The sequence below is a fragment of the Garra rufa genome, chromosome 14 (genome assembly GCF_049309525.1).
Source record: "Garra rufa chromosome 14, GarRuf1.0, whole genome shotgun sequence".
NCBI lineage: Eukaryota > Metazoa > Chordata > Actinopteri > Cypriniformes > Cyprinidae > Garra > Garra rufa.
In genome coordinates, this window is record NC_133374.1 from 17124584 (window position 1) to 17140167 (window position 15584).

Here is a 15584-nt window from a genome sequence, read left to right on the forward strand (position 1 = left end):
CGCTGCAGAAAAAAAGTAAACACAGTGCAAACATACTACACAGCAGAGATGAAATTATATAACACTAATATAATAAAAACAGAAAACTAAATAATGCAATATATACAGAAGCAGAAATATAGAGGAAGATATGTACAAGTGTACAGTTTATGTAGTTTACAAATGTAAAGTTTTCAGATGCTGTGTGTCAGTTATGATGTATAATGTATACGGATGTTTTAATTGTTCAGGCTGTACAGCCTGATATGAAATAGACTAGAATAAATTTGTGGTCTTTCCCACTCATAGGTCGGAAACATGAAGATTAATAAATAACGACAATTTTATATTTAGGTGTACTATCTGCAATCAGGTGGGTTTTATTGTGAACACCTGGCAACCCTGAGGAGATCCCGCCATAAAACATGCATTTTACCCCCAGAACGCAAAATTTAAAGGCGAACTCCCCTCAAAATGCGATTGGGTTACTTTTGAGTAGCAATTGGCTGGGTTTTGTTGTGAACAACTCTGCCAAAAAATGTGTATTTTATCCCCCGGAATGCAATTTTTAATGGGGGACCCCCCTCAAAACACGATTGGGCTACTTTTGGGCTCGTTTTGAGTAGCAATTGGGTGGGTTTTGTTGTGAACACCTGGCAACCCTGAGGGGAACCCCGCCAAAAAAAAAAAAAAATTTGTATTTCACCCCCCAAACGCAATTTTTAATGGGGGACCCCCCACAAAACATGATTGGGCTACTTTTTGAGTAGCAATTGGGTGGGTTTTGTTGTGTTATTTTTAATGGGGGACCCCTTTTAAAACACGATTGGGCTACTTTTGGGCTAGTTTTATGTAGGAATTGGGTGATTTTTGTTGTGAAAACCTGGCAACCCTGCTGCTAAGTATCCATTGCTGGTGGAGTTTAGTTTCTCTACATTGCTGACTCATTGTTTAGACTATTGTAAGTGTACTTTAAACTTGTAAATTGGTAAATATAAGCTGTCAGTCAACGCATAATAGTTATTCAGTGAATGCTGGAAGCTGGACATAAATACAATAACCCCAAGTAAACCCTTAAATCTGTTTACCTAAAACTTATCCATGTGAGGAGGGAAAAAAATGACTACAAAGACTTTACATTTGCTAAATATCTCCACTTGCTACAAAGGACCAGTGAATAAATACTACAGACAGAAGTAATATAAATTCTTTTTAATATCATTATCAGTTCATAAGTCATAATTATGAAACGAGTATTACATTGTATCCGAGCCCAATAAACACACAGAGCCTTAAGGAGAAAGTGGAACAGAACAGCAGAATACCATTGAAACGTTTGAATACAGTTCATAAGCCTCGTATGACAGAGGCACAATGCATAGCTCGAAACATGGGCTAATACATTTCCTACTCAACATGATATTTAACGCCCTAGACCCTGTGTGGAAATTTAGCTGAACTAAAGCAAGATTGTTACGTCATTACTGTAAACCTGGTATTACCACATTAGAATTCAGTCCTTTTTCCAAATCTACAAAAAGTCCTGAGAAAAGTGGCTTATGAGTAACAATGGGTCAGCTGCAACCCGCTAATACCAAAAACTCATGATGATTTGTCATGAGGCAGCTTCATCTTGTACAAATAAAAAAACTAAACCTGCAGCAAATACATCAAGGTTGGAAACATCAGTTAGAGAAACATGTAAACATGTTAACATGCTGGTGATGCAGGTAGTGAGGGGATATTTAAACACAAGTGCTGATGTCGGTCAATTTTGTTAAAAAAAAAAAAAAAAAAAAAAGCTGGGTAAACATTTGAGACACTTTCAAAATAAAAGTTGATAGACATAAGACAGAAACATGGGCTGAAAAAAAACATGTTGCCATTTATTAGTGTAAGAAACACCTCTGGATGGGATGTCCTGGGTGCAGATGTGAAGAGAAGAGAAAACTACTGGAGTGAAACATGAAGACAGAGAGCAGCCCATCATACTGCAGAGACTCCAATACTAGGAAACAGCTGAACTGAAAATACAAATATGAAAATAAATAATTAAATAAAGAAAATTGTAATTAAACAGGGAAGCTATACTCACGGTATCAGCCGCAGCATCTCACTCGTCTGCGGCAGACATCCCTTTCACTGGATCCTTCTCTCGCATCTATGGTAGAAAAAAAGACAATTTTAGAATTGTCAGTATTGGATTATTAAAGAAAAAAAAATTCACTTCCAGAACAAAAATGTACAGATAATTTTTTCACCCCCTTGTCATCCAAGATGTTCATGTCTTTATTTTTTCAGTTGTAAAGAAATTATGTTTTTTGAGGAAAACATCTCAGGATTTATCTCCATATAGCGGACTTCTATGCTGCTTGAGAGTTTGAACTTCCAAAATGCAGTTTAAATGCAGCTTCAAAGGGCTTCAACGATGGAAAATAAAACGATCGGTTATTTTTAAAACAATCTGACATTTATATACTTCTTTACCTCAAATGCTATTATGCTTAGGGTATGTCGAAAAACTCCCATCTAATTTTCTCCTCCAACATCAAAATCGTCCTACATCACTGCAGAAGTACCGACCCAGTGAAAGTGCAAAGATCATCAATCGCCCTTTACAAAAAAAAGGAAGAAACAGTGATGTAGGAAGAAAATTAGATGGGGGGTTTTCGACATACCCTAACTGTCATGAACTAGAATACATAGTTGAGAAGAAGAAAAAAAAAAAATAACCAAACGTTTTGCTAGATAAGACCCTTCTTTCTCAGCTGGGATCATTTAGAGCCCTTTGAAACTGCATGTTCAAACTCGGTGGCACCATAGAAGTCCACTATATGGACAGAAATCCTGAAATGTTTTCCTTAAAAAATTATTTCTTTATGACTGAAGAAAGAAAGACATGAACATCTTGGATGACAAGGGGGTGAAAAAATTATCTGTAAATTTTGGTTCTGGAAGTGAACTTCTCCTTTAATATTGGAATATTTAAATATGCCAGTTTATTTTAATTTGACTATTAATAACTTCAAACTGTTCAATGTAATCTTTTGCAAACTTCAAAATGAGTATTAAGCCAAAGTATTTTTTTCATACTGTACATTATAATACAATATTACAATAAAATGTACAATATTATAGAATATTATGGTAATGTAGCAGCAACTGACTCTCATATATATTTTACAGCATTACTTGGCAGATTTTTTTCTTTCCTTGAGAAAATTTGGCACGTACTGTACCTGATATATTATCTACAGTCGTGGCCAAAAGTTTTGAGAATGACACAAATATTAGTTTTCACAAAGTTTGCTGCTAAACTGCTTTTAGATCTTTGTTTCAGTTGTTTCTGTGATGTACTGAAATATAATTACAAGCACTTCATACGTTTCAAAGGCTTTTATCGACAATTACATGACATGTATGCAAAGAGTCAGTATTTGCAGTGTTGGCCCTTCTTTTTCAGGACCTCTGCAATTCGACTGGGCATGCTCTCAATCAACTTCTGGGCCAAATCCTGACTGATAGCAACCCATTCTTTCATAATCACTTCTTGAAGTTTGTCAGAATTAGTGGGTTTTTTTTTTGTCCACCTGCCTCTTGAGGACTGACCACAAGTTTTAAGATCTGGGGAGTTTCCAGGCCATGGACCCAAAATGTCAACGTTTTGGTCCACGAGCCACTTAGTTAGCACTTTTGCCTTATGGCATGGTGCTCCATCGTGCTGGAAAATGCATTGTTCTTCACCAAACTGTTGTTGGATTGTTGGAAGAAGTTGCTGTTGGAGGGTGTTTTGGTACCATTCTTTATTCATGGCTGTGTTTTTGGGCAAAATTGTGAGTGAGCCCACTCCCTTGGATGAGAAGCAACCCCACACATGAATGGTCTCAGGATGCTTTACTGTTGGCATGACACAGGACTGATGGTAGCGCTCACCTTTTCTTCTCCGGACAAGCCTTTTTCCAGATGCCCCAAACAATCGGAAAGAGGCTTCATCGGAGAATATAACTTTGCCCCAGTCCTCAGCAGTCCATTCGCCATACTTTTTGCAGAAGATCAATCTGTCCCTGATGTTTTTTTGGGAGAGAAGTGGCTTCTTTGCTGCCCTTCTTGACACCAGGCCATCTTCCAAAAGTCTTGGCCTCACTGTGCGTGCAGATGCGCTCACACCTGCCTGCTGCCATTCCTGAGCAAGCTCTGCACTGGTGGCACTCTGATCCCGCAGCTGAATCCTCTTTAGGAGACGATCCTGGCGCTTGCTGGACTTTCTTTCGCCCTGAAGCCTTCTTAACAAGAATTGAACCTCTTTCCTTGAAGTTCTTGATGATCCCATAAATTGTTGATTTAGGTGCAATCTTAGTAGCCACAATATCCTTGCCTGTGAAGCCATTTTTATGCAACGCAATGATGGCTGCACGCATTTCTTTGCAGGTCACCATGGTTAACAATGGAAGAACAATGATTTCAAGCATCACCCTCCTTTTAACATGTCAAGTCTGCCATCTTTAACCAATCAGCCTGACATAATGATCTCCAGCCTTGTGCTCGTCAACATTCTCACCTGAGTTAACAAGACGATTACTGAAATGATCTCAGCAGGTCCTTTAATAACAGCAATGAAATGCATTGGAAAGTTTTTTTCGGGATTAAGTTAATTTTCATGGCAAAGAAGGACTATGCAATTCATCTGATCACTCTTCATAACATTCTGGAGTATATGCAAATTGCTATTATAAAAACTTAAGCAGCAACTTTTCCAATTTCCAATATTTATGTAATTCTCCAAACTTTTGGCCACGACTGTATATTGAATCAAATAGAAAATCGAATCACAAGCTTGTGTCAAAACCCAGCCTTAGTATTTAGACACAAACAGTATAAATTCTAATATCTATGTATGAATTAGTCACAATATTAAACTAATTATCAGCTTATCGGTATCACCCAAAACTTGAATATCAGTGAATCTCTAAATCAAACACTGATTAAATGACTCCTCTTACCAATGTTAGCATCATCAAGGATCTTTAGTGCATTACTCTTTTATATTTTCAGTTTTCATTTAAATTAAGTTCTTAATTTAGTTAATTTACTTTTTTTTTCAAATGAGCCCAATTTTTTATTTCAGTTTTAGCTTAATGCTTTTAAGTATTTTTTTGAATATTTATATTATATTTTAGCTTTACTTCAACTAAAAAAAAACTATTTATAATAGTTTTAGTTAACAATAAGGCCGTACTGTATCTTATTTTAAAACTTGTGACTAGGGCTGGGAAATAAGGCCAAAAAAATTCTCACACTTTTTCCTAGGTGAAAGTTGTTGACCAATAATTGTGGTTTTAAACTACTCTTTATGGTCAGAACGTGACAGACACTTCACGTTTTTGATTTCTTCACATTTTTCTAGTCATTCTTCCTTAACAAAATAAATACCTTAATAGAAAAATTAAGTTTTAGTATCAGCATGTTCTGATGATTTTCAAATTGCAAAACAGGTTTGTTTTGCCTGACTTTGATGACTCACATTTTAGCATAGTTTGCAATGCAAGCTCCAATATTAATAATATTACATTCTTTGTCTCTTAGAAATGCAGTTGACAGTCGTACATTTATGTTCATTATCAAAAACCGTAACATCTGTGAAAACTGTAACAACATTTTAATATAGTGAAATTTAATTATTCCGATTATTTAAGTTTTATTAAAAATTAGCCATTGCAATCCACAGTAGCATAAATTTAGATAATGAAAACCACAGTTAAAACCACACATATAGCACCTCAAAAAATGTAACTTTATTGGTAATAATGTAACTTTTGATTTTATTTCTATGAAAAACAATAGTGTAAACACATTTAGTGTAGACCAATTCTGTGTTTGCAAACAGTGATGACGTTTTTGTGGGCAAAGCCTATTCGGTGGCCAAAAAAAGCTAGTTTTCAAGTGGCAGTCTATGGAAACCATAAAATTAAGAATAAAAAAGGTACATTTCAATGATTTCGAAATTCGGACTTTATTCTTACAATTCCCTTTCACAATTCTCATGCGAAAAATCGACTTATTCTCTTTTTTCAGCTTACATCCCACACTTAATGGCTTTTTCCCCTCAGAATGGACAAACTCGCTACTGTTTGAGTTAAATCAAGTTATAAAGTCTAAACTAGGAGATATAAACTTGCATTTGCGAGAAAAAAAGTCAGAATTGTGAGATAAAATAGGTAAATGTAAAATGTAATAGCTTTTCATGCTGTAACTGTAGGGCTAATATAATTATGTCCTTTATGAACTGCTTGTGTGAATATTATGAAGTCCTTTTAAATCAAATAAAGTTTAAATCAAATTAATGCTTTGTAAGTAATCATAGCAGGTTTCATCCATTAGTTTGTGTGACGCAGTTCAAATGAGTAGCACTGTTTTGTTTCGCTTTTGGCACATAAACATTATCCTGAACTTTTATCGAACTCTTGTTATTGTTTTATTGAGGAAAATTTAATATTTTTGCAATAAATAGTGCTATTGTTTTTACCCTACCTGTGACCATCATAAATCATTTTTGTAAACGGTCTTCACTTCTCAATGATTAAAATTTTTTTTTAAAATTTAAAAAACGCTGAAAGTTGAAAAGTTGAACTTACATTATCGAGTTCTTTCTGCGTCTCCTCCTCCATGCGACGGATATCATCCATGGTCAGATTGATCCATCGGTCTAACCAGCAGAAGAGCTGCCTGTGGAAGCTGGTGAACAGACGCTTCTCTTGCTGAAGTAAAACCAAACAAACACTAATGTTTCACGAGTCACTGCATTAAAATTAGACTAACACTGAACAAACACTAACTGTTTATCTTTCTAAACCACACCTCTGTGATGTTATAATGAACATTTGGTTGATACAGTGAGTCACACTAAACACAGCATGAGGAGTTTCATACCTTGTGAATGAAACTCTCCACTTTATTCTGCAGGCCAAACCACTTGAACTTGACTGTGACTAGTTTATAGGCACACATGTGAGGGCAGTCCGTCTTCTTAGGAAGTTCTTTCTGCAACACACAGAAACAAATGAGATTAACTCATTTACAAAAACACTGGAGATATTTATCTAAAAACAAAATGTGAAACCAAACACACCTTCCAGTCAGGTCCTAATGGCCCTCTACCAGTCTTCTGTGATTTAAATGTAGCTGGATCCTCATCTGGTTTGTAGTCCTGTAAAGAAAATGTCAGCATTCCTAAAGTCTAATCATCTAAAGTAAAAACTTAGTTTTCTTTACCTTAGCTTCCACCTGAGACCTGTCAGCAATGTCAATGTGTACCACCTCAACCTTCTTCCACTGTTCAGGGTCAAGCTTATGAACCTTCAAAATACAAAATAAACAGAAAGGGCATGGTTAGTTACCGGTTATAATTTAATATTGATTTCTTGCAGTGTAATTAAATTATGATGTGCATTTATCTGTATAATGTCAGCCGTCTACTCACATTGTCCTGGTCACCAAGGTCAGGCTTGTGCCACGTCTCAATCATGATAAGAAAATTGTCCTTCATGTACTCATTCTATAAAACACACACAATAGATTTGATATATAGACATTGATATATAGCCTGGCCGATTATCGGCACCAATATTAAGCATTTTTATGGTTATCGGTATCGGTCATTTTCAAAACGATTTGCAGATAAAATAATTTAAAAGCATTTAAAGAAAGTTTCTGTCAGACCCCTTGTTATGCATATATTTTGACATGAATTTTCTTTTTTTTTTTCAGCAGACATTGGTTCAAAATATCAGTTATCGGTCTACTTTAACTGTAATTATCGGTATGGTAATCAGTCCTGAAAAATAAATATTTTTACCCTGGACCACAAAACCAGTCATAAGGGTGAATAAAAAAGCTTTCAATTGATTTATGGTTTGTCAGGATATAACAATATTTGGTTGAGATTCAACTATTTGAACCTGGAATCTGAGGGTGCAACAAAAAAAAAATTTTTAATACTTACAGTAAGATACAGTATATTTACAGTAGGAAATTTACAAAATATCTTTTTGGAACATCATCTTTACTTAATATCCTAATGATTTTTGGCATAAAATAAAAAAATTATAATTTTGACCCATACAATGTATTTTTGACTACTGCTACAAATATACTTTGCTACTTAAGACTGCTTTTGAGGTCCAGGGTCACATAATGGTCGATCCATACATACTACTGTTCACAAGTCTAGGATCCTTTAGTATTTTTTAAAAGAAATTAACACTATTATTCAGCAGGGATGCATTAAATTGATCAGTAGTGACAGTAAAGACATTTATAATGTTACAAAGAATTTACATATGATATAAATTTTACGGTCTCTACACTGGCTACCTATTAGCTTCCGTATCACTTACAAAATACTACTTCTTACCTATAAGGCCCTTAATAGTTTAGCTCCTGCATACCTAACTAGTCTTCTACTACGCTACAATCCCTCACGCTCCCTAAGGTCGCAAAACTCCCGACTTTTAGTAGTACCTAGGATAGCAAAGTCCACTAAAGTTGGGAGAGCCTTTTCACATTTGGCTCCCAAACTCTGGAATAGCCTTCCTGATAACATTCGGGGTTCAGACACACTCTCTATGTTTAAATCTAGATTAAAGACTCATCTCTTTAGCCAAGCATTCACATAATGAATCTCATAACATTGTACTTCAGTTACATCTGATCAAATGCACATCAACATTCTTCAGCTTGGGCTAAACACATAATTTTTGCTTGGTTGGAACAGCAGCTATGCTAATTATTTCTCTATTTGTTTCTCTGTTTCTGCCACGGGATTTCCATCCCGTGGTAACTAGGAACTACACAAGATTCAGTCTGGATTCAGAATACCCAAGAAGAGATGATGACAACCCCTCAGAGGACCGCTGATGATGCCAGCCTTGAAACAACATCCAGCACTACACAAATTTTCTACAAGTTTAATTGCAACACATAATCACTACACCATTATTATTTTTAATATTTATATCATATGTACATCGACTTAACATACAGTAGTCACCACTAACAAGCTACTAAATATATTATAGTAGCCTACATTTTTGTACAGCTGCTTTGCAACGATTTGTATTGTGAAAAGCGCTATACAAATAAACTTGAATTGAATTGAATAAATGCTGTTCTTTTGAACTTTCTCTTCAAATCTGTTACCACAAAAAATAAGAACAAAAAATGTTTTCAACTCTGATAATAAGAAATGTTTCTTAAGCACCAAATCAGCTTATCAAAATGATTTCTGAAGAATCATGTGACACTGAAGACTGGAGTAATGGCTGCTGAAAATTCAGCTTAACAATCACAGGAATAAATAATATTTTAAAGTATATTCAAATAGAAACCACGTATTTTAAATAATAAATATATTTTACAAAAATCTTTATTTTTAACCAGATAAATTCAGCCTTGGTGAGCATATTTTAGAATAAAACCTGTTTATATTTAATAAACAATTGTCCATGCTGATTATTAAGAGTGATATGAAAATAAAATGTGTTATTTAATTACATACTGGTGTCTCATACACTCACCGTAAGAACTGGAGTGATGAATGATGATGTAGGGAGCACATAAAAAAATAGGAAAAGCACAGATGTGAATTTCATCATTCCCATAAGTTGTGTTTAATAGATGAATCATGTATGAATGTACAGTTGCTGTATATTCAGTAAATCTGTGCTACTGTGGCCGGTACCTGTGCGACAGTAGGGATAAGCATTCCAGGCCTTCTCATGGATACTCAGGGCAGATGTAGGGGCCAGTAACCGTACAAAAGTTGGCACTTTACTGCATAAGACAGACAGAAACTGTGAAATACAGACTATGAACTATTAAGAATTTTCTTCAAATGATCATTCCAAGGCACTGCAGTACAGAGCACATTACTGAATAATTAATGTTATAAATATTACCTCTGCAAGTGGTAGATCTTGTGCGTGTACTGTCCTTTCTCTCCATCCTCTTTCTCATAGGGCTCGTTTTTCAAGACCTCCACCCCTTCTCCACCGCCCGTCTCATTCTTACTGGCCTCTGCTACTGAGTACAGTTGACCTACCTGGTACTGCAGATGAGAGGATAATGTTAATTCACTTGGTCATATGCAAACTACAGTATGAAAACATGTGTTAATGACAAACAAAAACACACTAAAAGTAAATGTATTCGGCCAAGTTGTGCATTTGAGAGCTGGTTTAACATCTGCATAGACAAATAGCCATATACAGGCTGGTGTGCCATAAACAAACTGACACAATTATAGAGGAAGTGTTCAACCCTATAATCTGATGATAGAAAAGAGGGAAACTGCTGTCTAATGCTTGCTTCCAGAAAATGTATGTGCATCTTTAGTTCTCCAACTCTAACCAGCTTCTGCCCAAGACTATAAACAGCAGGAGTTGAAAAATATTCTAGCAGTTTTGCAGACTTTGAATACACATTCTAAATATTATTTTCAACCGATAATTTTATTGTTATGGCATAAAACCAATCAAATCAATACCATTTTTACATTAAAAAAAAACACAACACTAAAAACAATAAAAATAATTTTAAATGCTACATATGAATGAAGACATTCAAATTTTAATGTGCAGTAACAAAAAACGTAGAGCTGCAAAACGATTAACCGATTCAAAATAAAAGTTTGTTTACATACTATGTGTGTGTACTGTGTATATTTACTATGTACATGTATGTATATACACATGCATAAATATTTTTTTTTTATTACACTTTTATTTTGAATCAATTATTCATGATTAATCATTTTGCAGCTCTAAAAAAAGACTGAAACGTTCTGGCAATAATTTTTAGATAGTGATTAATAACTGATAAATGGCAGATCTTTAAATTTACACTATTTGTGTCTAAATAAACCAAATCAGTAATGTACTTGTTGCAAGTAAATTTAGGCATTACAAAAATGCACAATATGAAAAATGTATAGTAATATAAATATAATATATAAAGCATGCACAAACATTGATTACACTACCAAACAAAAAAACAGTAGGCTTTTTTGGTTTTTAAAAAAGTCTTTTTATTGGATTCAAAGTACAGCAAAAACAGTAATATTCTGAAATATTCTTTCTATTTAAAATAACGGTTTTCTATTTGAATATATTTTAAAATGTAATTTATTCCTGTGATCTCAAAGCTGAACTTTTAGCATCATTACTCTAGTCCCATGGTCCTTCAAAAATCCATATTAGAATGATTTCTGAAGGATCATGTGACACTAAAGTCTGGAATAATTATGCTGAAAATGTAGTGAAAATTTAGAAATATTTCAAAATGTCACTGTTTTGCTGTACTTTAGATCAAATAAATGCAGGCTTGGTGAGCAGAAGAGACTTCTTCTAAAAAAAAAAAAAAACTTTTGATAGGTGTATACAGATTAAAGGAAACTCAAACATCGGCCAGTAACCAATATTGAGCAACTGAAATTCTGCGCAGTCAAAAGCTTCATTATATTTTCATAATTATACTTATTTTTAATTTAACCAGTATAAATTACTGACTTCCTGACAGAACTGAGTCATGCAGCTCCCAACAGCCCTTGCCCTATGACTGCATCTACACTCTGTAATGTCTACAAAACCAGCTTCAACAATGTAACATCCTATAGGTGCTTCCTGTTTCAGCTGGTTGTATAATTAAATTGTAGTTTAATTCTCCATCAGTATATTATATGGCCTGTCACCCAGATGAAAAGAATGGAATGCAACTACACACGTCAAACCACCATTTAGACGATAACAACTGACTTCTTCAACAATGATTTCTTATTCAAGCACAACAGATACAGAACAAGTCAATCAAATATGCAGGGTAGAAACACCCCAGCTTACACCAACAAATACTGCAACAGAGAGGGCAAGAAATGACAGGGACAAAACAAATTCAGCCTTTGCTTAGTAAGCTAGAGCAAAGATAGTACACTAGATAAAGTCTGATAAGCTCGGTTTCAGGTTACAATTAATTACAGTCTGTCCTTGTCTGCTACATACAGGTTTGCAGTTAACTAGGCCACTTTCCCACAAACCTCAGACTGTTTGTTTCAGCTCATCATTTCAACGTCTAAACTGTCCAGCCCATCCGAAAAAACTGGGCGGAGACCGGAAAACTGGAGTAATGGAAGAATTATACCAAAAACATATCCGTGAGTCTCTTTCAAATTATGACTAGACATTTCAATAATATAAACCATACAGAAGCACATACCTCTTCAACAGAAATTGGCAGGACGATCCGACTGAAAGACAAAGAAAAGAAAACCCACTGAGTCAGCAAAAACAACATGGTCACCTTTGAACTCTTTTCATTCATTCAATCACATTTACTTCTTTGAGACCTCGGTATCCTCTGGGAATGGCAACGAGCCTTTTTTACCATTTGAAGACAACTGCAATAATAATCTTAATGTTGTAAACAACAGAGCACTTTAATTATTAATAACTGGTGTTGCTTATTCAGTAACCTGACATGTCACTTTGCAATCATGACACAGTAATGCTCTGATAATATGTTTCATAATGGGTTAAAGTCATCGAGTGGTCTCAAAATACAATACTATACTACATATATATGACCCTGGACCACAAAACCAGTCTTAAGTAGCACGGTTAAAATGGCCGATTTTCCTTTTTTGCCAAAAATAATTAGGAAGTTAAGTAAATTTCATGTTACCATGAAGATATTTTGTACATTTCCTACTATAAATAATCAAAACTTAATTTTTGATTATTATTATGCATTGTTAAGAACTTCATTTGGACAACTTTAAAGTCGATCTGCACCCTCAGATTCCAGATTTACAAATGTTTGCATCTCAACCAAATATTGTACTATCCTAACAAATCATACATCAATATATATAACAAATCGTGCGTTATTCAACCTTTTGAGGTTTATACATCATCTAATGAGGCATAAGCTCTTTATTGACGTATGTTTTGTTAGGATAGAGATGCAACTAGTTGAAAACAAAAAACTAAAAACAAATCTAAATACTGAGACAATCACCTTGAAAGTTGTCCAAATGAAGTTCCTAGCGATGGATATTACTAATCAAAAATTAAGTTTTGATACATTTACAATAGGAAACTTACTTAATATTTAATGGAACATGATCTTTACTTAACATCCTAATGATTTTTGGCATAAAAGAAAACATTTTGACCACTACAATATATTTTTGGCTATTGCTACAAATATACCCATGCTACTTATGACTGGTTTTGTGGTCCAGGGTCACATATGTGGGTAAAACATCAGGCCACAACCCATAGTTAACAAAAAAAAAGTAGATGTATGCATACTGAAAATAATTAAATCTCCAGAAAAGATTATTACAACCAAGCACCACAAAATAAACAGTTAAAACTGTTGAACAAATGCACACTAATCTTTTAAAACCAGGATTATTTCTCACATTTTAAACCCCTCAGATATTTTAAAATCCTCTGATAATTCTCAGGTTTTCCATGATGTTGTCGAATTAAAACAAAAAAAGCATTCATAAAAAGCATTATGATAGTAAATAATGACATGACATCATCAATACGTCAACGTAGGGACGTCTACTCGGTCTAATGTAATACTTTACAGCTCATTTACCTTAGGTAGGATTCATTTTGCTTGTTATGTAAACACTAATGTCATAATATGGTTACAAGACTATTTAAAAAAAATGTATATGCAACAGCAAGTTTAAGTCTCAAAGTGCACTATGACGTGCACAACGGTGCATTATGACGCGTGACCGGCGGAAAGGTAGCATGTGACAATCACATTCATACTAACTTACCTGCAGTTTGTAACTTCAACAGTTTTTAACTTAAGAAAGGTAACGTAACGTTAACGTTACGCCTTTTTCTTTCAGTTTGTAAAGTAAATAAACTGATGACTCATTATAACTGCTCATGTAGACTGACTGGAATATCAATAACATTAATAATATATTCCGAAACAGGACTGTAGATTAAACTTCAGATTATTTGATAACCTAACGTTAATTAACACATCGATAAAAAAATATGTATTAGTCAAAAGTCAACATGAATCCACTTCATTAGGAAGCAGCCGGTGAAAGTTACCAAGCACGCGTCCATAAGTCAAGTTCAGCCCGAGATCAAAACTTCAGATCAGTTCAAACTTACTAAAATACTTACAATTCCTTTATTAACATGTTATCTCCTTCTCCTCCGCTTGCCCAACATTCAAACTAGCTTAAACAGAGTTTATTTTTCGACGCTTCGGTCCTCCCCGCCGTGACTCGTTTAGGTTCAAGTTCCTGGATTTCTCATTTCTTTAAATTCATTTCCTGAAAGATGTCGACAGGAGCGCCGCGTCGTCACGGCAACCACACCCACTAGCTTGAAAAGCCGTCCAGGAGCGAATCTGATTGGTTAAGAGCCGAGCATAGAACGTTGCGCCACACCCTGGCCAGATATTTAACACGCACGCAAACAGCACACGTACAGGTTTACAAAACTGACTGTGCGTCCAAATGGATGTCAGGTAGATGTTCTTGTTACGCTGGTTTTACATTTAGGATGAGACTTCAACAGGAGGGATTTGGGTGTGAAACTGTTTTTTTATTTAAATCTAAGCATGACCTGTTCCAGACCTGACTTTCCAGTCAGTGTGACGATCACAGATAACAAGTCTTTCACCATTCCACGTGAATTCACCTTCAGCACATGTGAAATGCAGTACTCCTCTTCTGTATTACTCTTATTATAGTTGATAAAATATTAAACTCGCAACTTATAAACACGGAAAATCGTATCAGTTACCAGTGTCGGGGTAACCAGTCAAAAGTTTCTTTAAAGAAGACTTTTCTGCTCACCAAGCCTAAATTAATTTTATCCAAGGTACAGCAAAAACAGTAAAACGGTGAACAAATTGTACTATATAAAATTGTTTTCTATTTGAATAGATTTTTTAAAATGTAATTTATTGCTGTGATTTCAAACCTGGATTTTTAGCATCGTTCCTCTAGTCACATTTATCTTCAGAAATCATACTAATATTCTGATTTGCTGCTCAAAAACTATTGTTATTATAATGTTGAAAACAGCTGTGTAGATTTTTTTTTTCAGGTTTCTTTGATGAATAGAAAGTTCAGAAGAACAGCATTTATCTGAAGTAGAAATCTTTTGTAACATTATAAAAGTCTGTATCATCGCCTTTGATCAAATTAAAGCATCCTTGCTAAATAAAAGGATTAATTTCTTCTATACTCTTCTTAGCTTTTTGAATAGTGTATAATGTTTATAAATGTTTATAAATTATTATTAATCTTATTAATCTTGTCTTATTGGAATGATTTCTGAAGGATCATGTGACACTAAAGACTGGAATAAAATTACAATTTTAAATATATTCAAATAGAAAACATTTTGAATAGTACAAATATTTTACAATTATACTGTTTTTGCTGTACTTTGGATCAAATAAACGCAGGCTTGGTGAGCAGAAGAGACTTCTTTAAAAAAAAATCTTACATTTCAAAAACTTTTGACTGGTAGTGTAATCAGATTACTTTTTCAAATAACAAG

General features: G+C 34.5%; 1 protein-coding gene across 1 annotated transcript; it reads right to left on the minus strand.

Moving 5' to 3' along the window:
- Positions 1–1176: 1176 nt before the first annotated feature.
- LOC141284992 (phosphatidylinositol transfer protein alpha isoform-like) lies at positions 1177–14333 on the minus strand. The gene is made up of 12 exons (XM_073818025.1): positions 14193–14333; positions 12244–12274; positions 9933–10081; positions 9716–9807; positions 9552–9559; positions 7457–7531; positions 7249–7332; positions 7106–7183; positions 6907–7017; positions 6612–6734; positions 2075–2140; positions 1177–2003 (listed from the first exon to the last, which is right to left on the minus strand). The coding sequence occupies exons 1-11, from the start codon at positions 14207–14209 to the stop codon at positions 2093–2095; spliced, it is 816 nt and encodes a 271-aa protein (XP_073674126.1). The 5' UTR covers positions 14210–14333; the 3' UTR covers positions 1177–2003; positions 2075–2092.
- Positions 14334–15584: the final 1251 nt, after the last annotated feature.

Excerpts from the sequence above, each read along its gene's own strand:
- LOC141284992 (XM_073818025.1), bottom strand. Across the intron at positions 10,082-12,243 it reads TGCCAATTTCTGTTGAAGAG|TACCAGGTAGGTCAACTGTA; the intron begins GTATGTGCTTCT and ends TCTCATCTGCAG. Across the intron at positions 6,735-6,906 it reads TGGAGAGTTTCATTCACAAG|CAAGAGAAGCGTCTGTTCAC; the intron begins GTATGAAACTCC and ends GTTTTACTTCAG.